Consider the following 15,538-nt stretch of genomic DNA (forward strand, 5'->3'; position numbering starts at 1 on the left):
AATGGAAGTGGGGATTTCAGCAGCTAAGCCAGTCTTTTCCTGCCCCTTAGGTACTTTACACTGTTTCTCTTTACATTAAATATAGTACTTGTAGTGGGCAGAGAGCCACTGCTGGACATGTTCATGCATGAACATACATGAATTACAATGTGGTGCAGCAAATGCTGCTGCATGTGCATCTCCTTGGGTCCCATGAAGCATCTGAGCTGAAAGGTGTCTCCCAGGAGTCGCTAGTTGGAGATGAACAAGTTTGGTTGACTTAATTCAGGCACATGCATGATGATGAGAATATGTAGTGCTTTAGTGGTACTGGCAGCAGGATACCTTGCACAGCAGACAGACATGTCATCAATAACTAGTGCTGATCAGATCCATGAGATTATTCTTCCAAGCTACTCATCAAGTCTCTTGCCAGCAGATGTTCCTTCCCCTTCAGGTCTGCTGATGCAGTTCCCCTTTTTTCTCCATACAGTTTTGTCAAAATGATCCAGATGAGGAAAATCCACCTTTTCAAAGTGTCTAAATTAGCTTGGGACAACTTCTTCACCCAGTTCAGCTACAGGTAAAGCAATGTGCCTGACACACTGCAGACATTGTCGTGGCCTGTTGGCCTCAAGTATTGCTTTTTTTGTTAAAAGTCTGAAGGGATCATCCATCCCTAGTAACCTTCCCTTTTCTGTAGGAAAGACTTTCAGAAAAGGTCCCTAGCCAAAAAGCCATGCTGAAATGCTGCACTGTGTCTTGCACTGACCCTCCACAAGATTCAACTTCAGGCGTTTGCATTTAATTAAGTGACAGCAGGTCTCTGGGGAACCAAGGGAACCAACCTGTGGTCCAACTCCTTTGACACTGAACTATACATTAATTAGGAAGTGGGCAGAGTATTTGCATGGATTTTCACCAAAGATTGAACCCTTTCTTCACCGCACCAGCTGCCTGCCTGGCCTCTGTCTGCACTGTGCAAGGAGAGAAGCCAAGAACCCTGCTTCCAGCAGGATGTCCCCTGAGCTGACTGCAAACAAAGGGCAACGCCTTCTGCTAGGGAAGCACATGGGATGGCAGCAAGCACTTGTGGGTGCAGTGGCTATGTTAGGCGTGTTCATAAAAGAGGTGAGGCTTTCTAGTTCACCATTAGTTTGGGCAGGAGCACCTTGCAGATCAAGTCATTGCCCTGGCTGTGGCTGCAGGACTGCAAGGCTGGCCCCAGACCCTGCAATCAGGCACTCCGTGGCTCAGGGTGCATAACAGCCCCAAAGACACCAGCCTTGGTCAGCTCATTTATGCAAATAAAATGTAGGAAAGAAGTGATGGTCTTGCCAAGAAAAAGAAAATTGTTGTATAATTATAGTGTAGTTATCTTTAAAAGGGAAGGTAGCTGGCACGTGACACCTGAAGCAATGCTCGAGCTGCTGCCTTATGTCGCAATGACGTGGCCCCTACATTTTCTGTTCAGCAGATTAATCTGTAAACAGGCAAACTGAGTTTTCAGCAAGAGCCTTTCCGTGGCTATCTGATGTTTGTGATAAAGTTACACAGTTGATCTTATTAAGCTTCTCTTTTTGTTATATACATTTTATGTATCTAAAGTGGCCATGAGAAAAAAATCAGCTTTGAAAAATAAAGAGCTTTAATGGCAGCCGTGGTCCCAGAGCTGCTGCTCAACATCAGCAGCAGGATTACCATTTGCCCTTATTATTTCACCTAAAAAACTAGGAAAAACTAGGAAGGTCAAAACCAGTAGCTGCTATTTCCCTCTGTCAACAGGGTGTATTTAGTTAAAATTTCAGTGACTGACCTTCCCCCTGCAGCAGCTGTGTCTTACAGTGCAAAGCTGTGGCAGTTTCTTGAAGCAGGAGGGCAGCCGGCAGACCGGACAGCTCAGCAGGAGTTTGTATGGCCCCAGGTCTGCAGCTGGGGCACAGGTGTCCCTGTCCCATCCTCATCCCCTTATCACAGAGCCAGCAGGTCTCCCTGGCCTCTGCTGCTGCCTGCCGTGGTGTCGGCACCCGTCCCTGTGCTATGTGACTGCTGTGTCACCCGCAGAAGGACACATGATGCCACTAAATCTGTGTAACACAAAACTGGAGGGATGGAGTAAGCACAAACATAAACAACCCCATTTTATAGGCACACATGAGTGGAATGGACACGTGGTTACTGCCACAAGGACATGGGCTGTGTCCCTGTGTTTGTAAAAGCCTGTTTTACCACACCAGGATCAACAGAGGAGCAGATGTCTGCGTAACTTCACAGGGCTCTGCCCAGTGCTGGACAAGCCCAGGGATAAGATACTATATGGTCTGTGGGCACTGCTTTCTTACCAGGGCCCTGAGCTGCCCTTGCCCTGGCACAAGAGGCATCAGCCCTGCATTGTTGTCAATCAGGGTGTGATACTGCTATTTAGTAAAAGATCTGCCTCAATTCATCAGCCTGCTTTAGGTCAGCCATTGCCAACACAGTAAGTTTCCTATTTAATATTCTGAGCTGTGATGAGAAAAAGACAGGATAAAAAGAAAGTCAGTAATGTTCAGGGCAAGAACTATTTGCAGTTACCCTGCTGGCAGTGGGGAAGGAGTTCTGCAAGGAAGGGGAAATGAAATTTCAATGGTTTCAGTGAAATGTGTATGTCTGAGAATTCACCTTCAGGAGGGAGAGTCTTTGGAGCAGAGAGGCAGAACTGCAGGGCTCACAAGTCTGGCTCCTGGTTGGCTGGCAGGTGTTAGCATCCATCTAACGTGGCATTGAACAATCAAGCAGGCTTTACCTTTTTCTGAGAAGAAGCCAGTCTTGTTTCAGTCCTGGTAATTAGCCATTTGAAACTTAGTTCTATCTCTAGAGTATAATCTTTCTCATAAAGATTATTATTTCTCATAAAAGATAATTAGCAATTATTTTTGTCAGTTTCTCTTCTATGAATCTTTGTCATTGAGATCAGGTGTACCTTCCTCTTCAGAGACTAGAAATCAAGCATTTATATTTCACAAGACACAACATTTTAACGTAGCTTTAATTTTTACCTCTTCTAGCATTAATCATGCTTGGTGGAAGTACTGAAATCAGTCTGGATTGAAGGCTACTAAGCCTACAGTATTAGCTTATGCCTTGTGTGCACCTACAACATGATAGCAAGTTTTCATGACCAGTTTACTGAAAAATGCACAACTAGGTTTGAACACCTTGAAAATAGGTATTTTTGAAAACAATTTTTTTGAGTGCTTGCTTTTTGAACATGACAAAGTTTTGTTCTGTTGGCTGCCCATTTTGTAAGGCAGCAACCACAGGAGGGAAGAGCTCTCAGACCAGACACACCCACGCTTTTCCTCATCTCAACTTTGTGAAGGTGTTGATTGTGTCATGTGGCAATCAATGAATGTTGTTAAGTGTATATTTAGATATACCAAGTAGGACTACATGGGCTCTATAATGAACGCATTTGATCATCAATCTTGATTCCAAATAAACTACATAAGGATACATGCAGTTTAGGTTCACAAAGAAATTGTAATTATTCACAGTCACAAGTGGTGTGTGGTAGCGTTTGCAGCAAAGTGGCCATCAGCACTTAGCAACAGCTTCAAGTACAATTTCCAGTACTAGAAATCATCCTGCTGGTGCAATGCAAAGTGCTGGAGAACATGCCCGTTCCTGGACCACTGAATTACCAGCTGGTTTCTGGTGGGCAGGGGAGGGTTTGCTCCATCTCTCCTCTCTCCACAGACCCGGTGTCCAACTGTAGCTTTCTAGACTATAGTCCTCGCAACTGATAACAGAACAGAAAGACTTTTCTTTTTCAAGTTGGCCTAAAGCTGATGGTAATGACTCATTTCTAAACTTAACCGAAGCTGGGGTGATGAATAGTTGACTTGCCAACAGGTGGCCCATGTAAAGGTAATTATTATACCTCAGCAAAGTATTTGTTTAACAACCTTTACTTTGATTCAAGGAAAGGTGAAGTCACATTTTAAAGAATAAATTGTCAAATGAAAATGGAAAATTATTTTCTCTGCCTTAATTTGTTAAGTTGTGTCAAATAATTCCCAAGAGTAAAATTAAAATGTTTGACTGTGACACATTAAAAATGGGGAACATTTGAATCTGAGACAAACATGTTTATCAAGAACATTCAAAGCCAGAAGATATCAAAACTGATGTACTTCCATGAAAAAATTTGCTTCAAAGAAAGCAGCTAAGGAGCTTTACTTAAAAAAAATCTGAGGTGCTAAGGTTAGTAGAATTTAAATGGGTTCTGTAAACCGTACAAATCAGACTTGAGTATGTATGTTTTGTGCCCATATATCTGTGGACTTGGGCCTACTGTACTAGTGAAATATCTGCCTGCATGGTAACCAATGAACTGACAATGGCCAAATTGTTCTAACGAAGGGTATATATTAAAGTCCTTCTCAGACAGAGAGGAAACCTGTGTCCCACTGAATAACACAACTTCATAAAATAAATAAATCTGGCTCAAGCTTTGTCGTCCCCCCCCCGCCCTACTACCCCTCCATTTTGGTTTGTGTTTTTTTTTTTTTTAAGATAAGCCCATCAGACACAGAGTGAGAGCATTTTTTATGGTGGTTTGCAGTTCCCTGCTGGAGCCAGTGGATTTTGACAGTTCTGTCAACAAACTGGTCATGAATGCAAATCATTGCCAATAAATCAGTGGATGACGCAAATGCTGATAGAGTTGTAAAAAACAATGAAGAGGAGCTGATGGTCAATGAATTAACTACTCTCAGAGTCCCAAAGTGTCTTATTTAATTGTGCTCAGAGAGGAAGCCCCCTCTGTCTTGCATTTCTGGTCATTAGCATGGTCGTACCCTCTTGCACATCTGTATATCCCAACCTCTGCTGTGTTCAAATGCAGGATGAGTTTCTGAGATTTGCCTTCCCCTTGCTGGCTTGGAGGGCTGCACTGGCCACTTGCTCTAAAGCAAGACGCCTGTCATAAGGGAGTCATTCTCTTCAGCTTTTGTGAAGTCCTGTTGTAATAATAGAAGAGACAAACACATCAGACATTGTACCACAAGCAGTGGGCAACTCAGCAGCTTGCCAGATCACCCTTCGCACAACAGAATGAGAATTTGTCCCCCCGATGCTAAAGTGTGTTTATTATTTCCTACTCGACAGTTACTGTGAAGGCCTAGAGGAGTGAGGGATTGTTATCAGATGGAAACCATGCGTGGTGCTTCTCATGCATTTGCCATTGTTCACTGTGGAGTATGGCACCTGGTGCTTGCAATGTTCAGGAGTAGATGGATTAACTGAGGAATGGCTGAGAGGGAAAAGAGAGCTCCGGAGGTGGGAATCACTGGCTTCATGGCTGCATCTTCCCTTTCTCAATCCAGTGTCAGCTTCTCCCTATCCTTTCAAAGGGGAGGCAAGGCTCCCTAGAGTCTTGAGGTTTTGAGGTGCTTGGTGGCATCCATTCATGTGACTTCAGCCTCCTGTGGCAGCAGCTCTGGGTACTGGGATGGTACAGATCCTCAACTCCTCTTCTCAAAGAGGGGCTGTGCCTGCATCCGGGATGTGCTCTGCCTGCAGTATCAATGTTCAGGCTGGTATGGTTCATTCATCTGCTTTTCTGCAGCCTTAGTCCCAGTTTTTAAAATGAACTTGCAGAACAATTACAAGAAGATGAAAGAGAGGGGTGGGATTCTGGTGGTAGCTAACAGCATGTAACGAATATCCTCCTTCCTTTGTCCAGGCTTTACCAAGCTGTGAATGAGTTTGACACCATGACAGCTGAGGACTCCACTGCAAGGATGAGCAACGATTCCTCCAATGTGGCTGCCACAAAAGTTCCCGAAGGTGTTGCTGGTGCACCCAACGAGGCAGCTTTGCTGGCCCTCATGGAGCGCACTGGATACAGCATGATCCAAGAGAATGGGCAACGCAAGTACGGCGGCCCTCCTCCTGGTTGGGAGGGCCTTCACCCTCCACGTGGCTGTGAAGTCTTTGTGGGCAAAATCCCCCGCGATGTCTATGAAGATGAGCTTGTCCCTGTGTTTGAGTCTGTCGGCCGCATCTACGAAATGCGCTTGATGATGGACTTTGATGGGAAGAACCGTGGCTACGCCTTCGTGATGTACACACAGAAGCACGAGGCAAAGCGTGCTGTCAGGGAGCTGAACAACTACGAAATCCGTCCTGGCAGGCTGCTGGGTGTGTGCTGCAGCGTGGATAACTGCCGGCTCTTCATCGGGGGCATTCCCAAGATGAAGAAGAGAGAGGAGATCCTGGAAGAGATCGCCAAGGTGACAGAAGGTGTGCTGGATGTCATCGTGTATGCCAGTGCTGCAGACAAGATGAAGAACAGAGGCTTCGCCTTCGTGGAGTATGAGAGCCATCGAGCAGCTGCAATGGCCAGGAGGAAACTCATGCCAGGAAGGATCCAGCTGTGGGGACATCAAATTGCAGTTGACTGGGCAGAACCAGAGATAGATGTGGATGAAGATGTCATGGAGACTGTTAAAATCCTCTATGTGAGGAATTTAATGATTGAGACTACAGAGGACACCATTAAAAAGGTCTTTGGGCAGTTTAACCCTGGCTGTGTAGAGCGGGTGAAAAAAATACGTGATTACGCCTTTGTGCACTTTACAACCAGGGAAGATGCCATTCACGCCATGAACAACCTTAATGGTGTTGAACTGGAAGGCTCGTGCCTGGAGGTTACCTTGGCCAAGCCAGTAGACAAGGAGCAATACACTCGCTACCAGAAAGCAGCAAAAGGAGGGGCTGCAGCAACACCCGAAGTAGCTCAGCAACCTAATTATGTTTACTCTTGTGATCCGTACACACTAGCGTATTATGGATATCCATACAATGCCTTGATCGGGCCCAACAGAGATTACTTTGTGAAAGGTTAGTAAACACAATTAGGGGATGTGATGGGCAGGTTTGATCTCAGGCTGGTGCAACCCAAGGTCTGCTTGAGCCAAAGGACCGCTGGTGCTATGCACCTTCTTCTTAAACACTCTTTTAATAAGTCTTTCTGCTATATTTCTGTTCAGTCTCATTTTAATGTATGACTATACAGTGTATGTATCTATAAATAATTGCTAAAAGTAAAGGCTAGTATGAAGGAGGCATTAAAAATACGGTTCAGAGTGAGCTAATGGATGAAACACAGGATGGGGACAAGAGGGATCTGGTTTTTATGAGTGCTGTACTAGGACTGAGCAAGTCCAAGGACTCCTGCTTCTGATGTCTCCTTCCAGAGAGCTGAATCCGAAGTATTAGAGATTGTGACAGAGTGCTCCCTTTGCCTTCTCCTGGAGGTGTGGGTAAAGTGACCTGGTCATCCAAAGGGATGGATGTCAGGGAAAGCCTCAGCTGGGAGCTTTCTAGGTGTCTTTTGCCCTCCACATTAAAATGACAGTAGTGCTGTGTCCCTTTAAAGTCTTTTGATAATTATGAGCTGAAGGAACCACATGAGTGCTAAGTATTTCTTTTATTGTCTATACTTTCATTAGTTACTGATTACAATCATTAAGAATTACCCAAAAATCAGTTATTCATAAAAAGCCCTAGCAGGTATAATTGGTGTTACAAATATAATTATCCTGTGCTTACAGGAATTAGATTTTCCTGAAATCGAATATGTATTTCCATATAAGAGGCAGTTTACGGTGAATATATTCTTAAAGCACCCACATAAACCAAGAAATAGTTTTAACCCTAGTTGATCAAGAATTTAAGCTTCTTCTCAATTTCCAGATTTGTACTTGCAATGAACGGACACTCTAAATATCCAATTAGGCCATCAAGGAGTGCATCAGTTCCACAGTGTCCAAAGTACTGTCATAACGTGCTTGGAGTCGCTAGGATAAATAAAGGCAATATTTTTGGAGATGGGGTATATAATTGTTACTAACAAAATAGCAGAGAAAACAAAGAACACTGGTAATATGCAATGGTAGGACAAAGATGGTTAAAGGCCAGGTACAACTTTGGGCCAGTGGGGTAGGGTCTCATTGTGGCGAGCTTGAAAGGCTGAGTCTCTGAAGAGCAGCTGAGAGCAGAAACTGTTCTTCCAGCTCAGAAATCACCCTGCAGGTTCCGCTCTCTCTGCTGTGTGCATTAAACCCGCAACACTGGCCATGAGAATTTCATCAGTATAAATAAGCAGATAATGTATGGTCAGAAACAACAACAACAAAACTTACACAGGCTTACTGAGTGCTTCTAAGGCCAAACTCTTCTTTTTCCTAAGCCAGGTCACTAAGACTCCAATCAAACTAGCTTCACCAACCTCATTTCTAGGCACATGCCTCCTGATCTCGGCCTGGAGCCCTTTGTGCTCCTCACAGGGCTGCTGGTCTCCATTACTCACCGTCCTCTTCTCTGTTGTTACCATAAGCAGGCAGCATACGAGGCAGAGGGCGAGGTGCAGCTGGCAACAGAGCCCCAGGCCCCAGGGGCTCCTACCTGGGGGGATACTCCGCTGGCCGTGGCATCTACAGCAGGTACCACGAAGGCAAAGGAAAGCAGCAAGAGAAAGGATACGAGCTGGTACCCAACTTGGAGCTACCTGCGGTCAACCCGGTGGCCATTAAGCCTGGAGCAGGTTAGTATGCTCAATGAGGGGAGGAAAGCAGAGACAGCGGGAGAACCCCTGGTCCTGGCTCTACGTCAGGCACATGGGGACACCTCCAGGGCCAGTCCATGGCTGCAGCAGTGGGGACAGCCCCAGGGCTGGGGCTCAGTGGTCCCCTGTGCCAGATGACTCCTGGCCCTGGCTCACCTTTCTGCAAACAAGAGACACACAGTGGGACAGGGGACATGAACGTCTGAGAGTCCTTCAGGCGAAATAAAAAAGGGCTGAAGCAGTGCCCAGCCCTCCTGTCCCCTTTTGCACCTACTTAAGTGCACAGCAGACTTTCCTTTCTGTCTATTCATGTACACTAGAGCATGGTGCAATCTTCCTGTCTTTTAATTTCTTCAATGCTAATTTCACCCTGGGAGATTCCTACCCCAGATTTCCAGCCAGGTCAGAGCTCTCCCCTGCTTAGTCCATATTTCTCCAATGCTACAAGGCTGGGAAAAGGACCTGGGGCTTTCCCATTGCAGGGAAGTCCCTGGCTGAAGCAAGCTCCTCTCTCACCATCAGTGACATGGGAAAGGAGCAATGCAGGGAGCCCTCGGGGTAGCGCTTGCAGCAATGCAGTGCTTACAGGAGAGCTCTCAGCTCTGCTGGGCTGTGGGGACCTGGCCCAAGAGCCACGGCCAAGGCAGGGATCACCACTTTCTGCCACATCCTCAGCTGAATATCCAGCCCTTGCCCTTCCCAGGTGAACGGGACGAAGGCTGAAGCCCTGCAGTTCCTCAAGATCCTGTTTGGAAAGATTTTCATTCGGAAAAGCAGCCTGAGGAAGAAGATCCTTGCATGTTACGGGGGCAAGCTCACTTGCAGAAGTCCTCAGGTCTTCTCTCCATTCCTCTCTCTAAGTAAATTGTAACTGCAGGACCTAAGGGGTGTTTAGTAATAGAGTTGAAGTGGTTTCCCCAGACATGCTTTCTCCATACTGTCGGTGGAAACTAGAGCTTGCATCTCATGAAGGCTTTGAAGAATTATTTGTAACAGCTGAATGAGACAATGTGTGGAGAGGTCTAGAGGCAACGGAAAGCTGTTAAAATTAGAGCCATTTCCAAAGGAAGAGCAGACTTCCTGAGAAAACTACCCACTCACAATCAGAAAATATTACCTCTAGGTGTATTTGTAAAGATACTTCAGGAATTCCAGGTATTACTAAAGGATGCTTGAAACGCACACCTTTTAGTGGTAATTCACTCAACTGCCAAACAAAAGCCTGAAGTTCAAGTCGAAATGTTTCTAGAATTGAAGCACGCTGAGATGCAGATTTCTTTATCACGTCTTCCCCTCTCCTATGGTTCCAGCACAGCCTCTGAGCACAGAAGGACCTGGTCTGTTTTCCCCAACCAGGTCAGATGATCTAGTAAGAGGTACCACATGCAAGATTTAGCTCTGTTATTAAAAAGGTATGACTCTGAGAGCACATTACCAGAATGGAGTTTAGAACAACCTTAAAAACTCATTTCTTTGCAAATGGTTAGAAAATTCCTGAGATATCATCCCAATACCCCAGCTGCTTATTACTGCTTTTCTGCCAGAAGTTACAGCAGAATGGAGCATGTGAGCTTTCTGCTTTGCTTCGTTGAGGAATTATCCAGGTTATTTAAATCGGTGATAAAACTGGTTTGAGCTGACCAGATGGACATGGTGTAGAAGGAGAACTGGAAAAGCTTATGGGTGGAGGTCTCTGCTTGAGGAAACAGTGGTAGTCCACTGGCAGTGGAAACATCTCTGCCTGAAAGATACCTGATTAGATCCCTTTTTGCAGTCTCCAGATCAAAACAAGAGTACTGCTTGCTGGCAACTGTCCTTCCCACAGACAGAATCGCACATTTCACCATTGTGAATTTTCATCCCAGTGAAAGAAACCCATGTCCATATTTGGCTTAATTTCTGTCTTACTGGCTGCAACTCCCATAGATGCCAACATCACCTATTAGTCCACCATGTATTGATTACTCTCTTTACCTTGTGAACCTTATTACTGAATGCCTCACAAGCTTAGTGCTCAAGTGTGCACTATGAGGCAACTATGGAAATCATGGCATCATAGAACAACTTCGGCTGGAAGGGACCTTTAAAGATCATCTGCCTCCAACTCCCCTGTCATGGGCAAGTCTGGTCTAAATCTACTTTAAGTTTTAAACTTACTCCTTGTCCTATCACTACAGGCTCCACTGAAAAGCCTGTGCCCATCTTTCTTATAAGCTCCCTTTAAGGAAGGCCACAATAAGGTCTCCCCGGAGCCTTCTCTTCTCCAGGGTCTCAACCCCAGCTCTCTCAGGCCTTTCTTCACAGGAGAGGTGCTCCATCCCTCTGATCATTTTCATGGCCCTCTTCTGGACCCACTCCAACAGGTCCATGTCTTTCTTATGCTGAGGACTCTAGAGCTGAATGCAGTGCTCCATGTGAGGTCTCACCAGAGCTGAGTGGAGGGGCAGTTCAACCTGCTGCCCATGCTTCTTTTGATGCAGCCCAGGATGCAATTGGCTTTCTGGGCTGTGAGTGCACACTGCCAGCTCGTGTCCAATTATTGTGATTATTGGGAATGTTCAGAAAAGCACATTTCTTCCCTAAGCAGTGCCATGAAACTCACCATCTCTGAACACCATCATTCTGACCAGAGAGTTTTCCCTTCGTCTGCAAGACCATAGCTCTAATTATTTTGCTTTGTCCAGTTTTGGCATGAGGAAGAATGCTCTAAAGAGTAATTTTTTATTTTTTTTTTTTTAATTTATTTGTGTGTGTCATTCAATAGATTGATCCTGGAGCAGAGAGATGGGATAAAATATATTTAGCCAAGTTAGTCCTTGGAAATCTGTAATAGTAAATGAACTGGTATTTTGCAGCGTTGGCCAAAGGACAGCACATAGACTGGACCAGTTGCTCCCTGCAACTTCTACCATGCAAACTACACTTTTCTTTCCCAGAGCAGCTCTGCCTATGGCAGCCCCAGGTCCCTTGATCTCAACAGCTGGAGCAGGGACCCCACCAGGACAGTACACACTCCCACCTGTCCCTGTGCTCAGGACACACTTCTGGCCAGAGGGCAGAACATCAGTGGTCAGAAGGAGCTGTGTAAATCCAGGTCACAGTTCCCAATTCCCAGAAGGGCTCTAGCCCTGGGAAACCCATGCCAGGAGCATGGAGGGGAATGCTAGGCAGAGCAGGCAGCAATGAGCCCACCACTGTGCTCCCAGGCATGGGGAGGACAGAAGTGGTCCAGGTTCTCCACTGGCACACCAGCTACCTGCACACCAGCTCTGCTGTAGCAGAGCCAGTGCAGCCAGGTGGGAGGGCTCTTTGAATGAGGTCCCGGAACCCACCCTCTCCCAACGCACCTGGTGTGTCTGGTCTCTCCTAGTGGCCATCCCTGCCATCAGTGCCCAGTACTCCATGTTTCAGGCTGCACCACCAGCCAAGATGATGGAAGATGGCAAAATCCACACTGTTGAGCACATCATCAACCCTATAGCCGTCCAGCAGGACCCAGCTAGTGCAGCAGCTGCTGCAGCAGCCGCGGCCGCAGCTGTGATACCAGCTGTCTCCACGCCTCCCCCTTTCCAGGTGAGTTCAGCACTTAAGTCCTGCTTCCCATATGACCTGCTCTGCCTACCCAGGGTGGGGGGAAGGCCTGGCTTCTTGCCCTGTTCCCATTCAGGAGATGCTGTCAAGGATGCTATAGTGCCCAGCAGCCCTGCAGTTCCTCTGATCTGTCTTAGGCATCTGCAGTTTGGACAGCTGCTCCTGCCCTGTGGCAGACCCAAATCTGGGAGGGGGAGAACAGCTCCCCACAATGGCATGACTCTCATTCGACAGGGCACATGCTGCCCGCTCCCCCTTCTAGGGGGTTTGCCATTCAGGGGGTGGATGCAGGACATTACAGCAATTTAAGCACCATTTTCAGGTCTGAACCTGACGCTCTCCTTCCAGGGCCGCCCCATCACGCCGGTGTACACCATGGCTCCCAACATGCAGCGGATTCCCGCCGCTGGGATTTACGGGACAAGTTACGTGCCGTTCGCAGCGCCCGCGGCAGCGACAGCAACGATAGCCACGCTACAGAAGAACGCTGCTGCCGCCGCCGCCGCCGCCTACGGGGGGTACGCCGGCTACATCCCCCAGGCATTCCCAGCCGCGACCATCCAGGTCCCCATCCATGACGTCTACCAGACATACTGAGACTGTCGGCAGAGGAGAGCAGCGGAGAAACACACACACTGAAGGAACACTTTACTATTTATGAAGAAAGCACCGGCTGCGAAAGAGTAAATGTTTGGGCTCGGTAAACTGATGCAGAAAGTGAAGAATGTTATAGAAAAACGTATTCGAAATATTTTCTACGCTTGAAGTTTTCACTAACTTTTTTAGGCTATTTTTAAAATTTAACATGCCTGTATTCATACATTTCTAAAGGACCTCGATGCATCTAGCCCACCGCTGACATGCATTTATACGCATCCTAGGGGGGTTGCGCAGGGTCTTTATTTTTTTTTTAGCAGTTATATTTTCAATATATTTGTGGTATGAAGGTTATTTTTTAGTAACTTCTGCACTCCAGAGATGTCTATTTTGTAGTGCCTTTAATAATATATCAGCTATATATTAAAAAGCACACCTGAGCAGCTAGGGAAAGTTTTAACAATATATTTTGAAGAATATATTCAATATTTAAAGAATACATACTTTAGAATTTTTTTAAAAAAAGAAAAAAACAACAAGTATCTTATTTAAAAATTATACTGGAAAGTGCAATTTGAAAAATGTGCAAGACCTCTGCATTTTTGTGCCGGCAATAACACAATCTGCTCGTTCTTATTTGATATCAGAAGTAACTAATATGGAGAGAAAAAAAAAATCCTCCTCACACAAATCTCTTCATGGTGTGATCTGCAGGCTTGTATTAAGTAAAGGAAGGGCTCTTAGTTTTCCTTAACAACTGGATTTCCTATTTATTGAAGCTACTTGTAGTTGGAGCACACGCAGAAATGAGTAGCCGTTATTTTGCGCAGGGTGTCTTGACTTAGATCTTCATCCAGTATAAAGCCTAGGCTCTTTTTCAATGTTCCTTATTTTATTCTTTGAAGTATATGTTGTAGTGACTGAGAATGTATGCTGCTCTCACCGAGAGGATGCACAGCATTACTTACCCATTGCTCCATCATGTTCCACGAGAAATTTCTGAGGTACTAGGGGTGGTAGTGATACTGGAATTAGTGAAACGGGCCTCGCTTCCCCCCCCCCGGCCTCCCTTCCACCTTTAATTCCCCTTCTCCTCAACTGGAGTTCTACATGCACATCAGGGGTGGGAGCAATTAGACCCAACAATTTTAAGACATAGAACTTGTAAATATCTTTTAATATACATTTTTAAAGTCATTTTATGTTGCAAATTTACATGGTATGTGGTTTGCCACAAAACAAAAACCTTTTATTGCGATGTTATAAAAAAGTTTGTTTTATTAAGAAGTAAATATATTATTGCAGTGTTTTGTGGCCTGTTCAAAGGCTTTTATTTAGTAGTGTGGTGAATGTAAAATGTAAAAAGATAAATATCTTGCCCATTGTATGAAGTGCATCAGCCCTGCAAACGCAGCTCTGGTGACACGAGGTGCAAAGCAGGGACTGAGTAAACAATGTTCCTTTACTTTTGGTGGTAGAAGTACCAACTGAAGGGGTTGTGTATTGAAAATATTTTGACAACTGAACCACTTCCAGCCCGTGTCCAGCTCAGTTAAGTGACATTTTAATACACTTTTTTTTCCTTGCCTCAAAGTGGAGCAGTCATTTTTCAGGTGCTCTTGCTCAGCCAAGCTGGGCTCTCCTTACACCTCTCGACCCGCTAGCCAAAACACTGTGAGGAGGTTAACCATTAGGTTGGACTCTGCCCCTCCACGCCCCTTCCTGGGAGGCTTTTATTGTCTGTCCCTGCACTTCCGAAAGCACATCTAGACCTTACCCCGCCATTCGCAGGGCAAGAGGAGGTGATTTTGGCAAAGCCCCGAGGGGGAAGCCCCCACGAGGAGGCCAGCGCTGCCTCCTCCAGCCAAGGCCTTGCACGGCTCTACACTAAATGCTGCCATAGGTCCACAGGCTCTGCATAAATACCCCTGGGGTTGAGGAAAGGCAGTCTAATGGTTTGGGTCTGTGCCCCATGCCACCACTGACCTACAGAGGAGGGATGACGGGTGATGGCTCCTTTCCCACTTGTCTTTTCCCCACCAGCAGAATGAGGGTCCTCCTGCACACAGAGCTGGCAGAGAGAGAAAGGAGCCAAAGAGGGCAAACCCTGAGGAGCACCAGGCCACTGATGGGTGCTGTCTGCACTGGGGCAGGAACAGACAGGACCCAGGAACACAGGTAGGATGCAGGGATGCAGGCAGGATGCAGGCAGCTGGGTTGTGCTGAGCCTCCCTGGCCCGTGCCTTTTACACTTGCTTCTAAACCATTTCATGTACACTACTACTGAGGTAAGTCTGATAACTTGAAATGTGAACATCTTTAGGTTAAGAACAAACTATTAAAAGAAAAAAAAAAAAAAAGACAAAAAAAAAAGACAAAAGTAGTGTGCCTTATTCTCATAAGAGCTGATATTTTATGTGTTTTATTGTATCTCTGTTCTCTGTACTGTCAGAAGCCTCTGAGTTTATTTAGTTCTTGCTCCATTTACGGTACATTTCTAGAATGTAGTGAATAAAGCATTATTTAAAATCGGAGACTATTATTTCATTGCAACATCCCAAGGGCTGTGCTCCTCACTGAGTGGGGGAGACGGTGCTCCAAGAAGGAGGAGAGTGTGGCACCAGAGCTGACATCCCCACAGGCTCCTGCAGGGAGGGGAGATGCACTGTCCCACTGGCTCCCCCATCCCACCACTAGCAGGGGACAGTGCTCTCCCCAGCAGGTGTAATGGGCATCTCCCCATTCTTCCAGCAGCCG

General features: G+C 46.1%; 1 protein-coding gene across 10 annotated transcripts in view; it reads left to right on the forward strand.

Annotated features, from left to right (window-relative positions):
• RBM47 (RNA binding motif protein 47) overlaps positions 1-15,315 on the forward strand; it is a 78,236-nt gene extending 62,921 nt beyond the window's left edge. For 9 of the 10 annotated variants that reach the window (XM_051617784.1, XM_051617789.1, XM_051617783.1 and 6 more), the window contains 4 exons: positions 5,708-6,867; positions 8,366-8,572; positions 11,964-12,166; positions 12,533-15,315. In XM_051617784.1, the coding sequence (XP_051473744.1) occupies positions 5,708-6,867; positions 8,366-8,572; positions 11,964-12,166; positions 12,533-12,781 (1,819 nt within the window). In that variant the 3' untranslated portion in view covers positions 12,782-15,315. The remainder of the gene's footprint in view (positions 1-5,707; positions 6,868-8,365; positions 8,573-11,963; positions 12,167-12,532) is intronic. The other variant, XM_051617782.1, reaches the window with a different exon arrangement.
• The last annotated feature ends 223 nt before the right edge of the window (positions 15,316-15,538 follow it).

Source organism: Apus apus, chromosome 4 (genome assembly GCF_020740795.1).
Source record: "Apus apus isolate bApuApu2 chromosome 4, bApuApu2.pri.cur, whole genome shotgun sequence".
NCBI lineage: Eukaryota > Metazoa > Chordata > Aves > Apodiformes > Apodidae > Apus > Apus apus.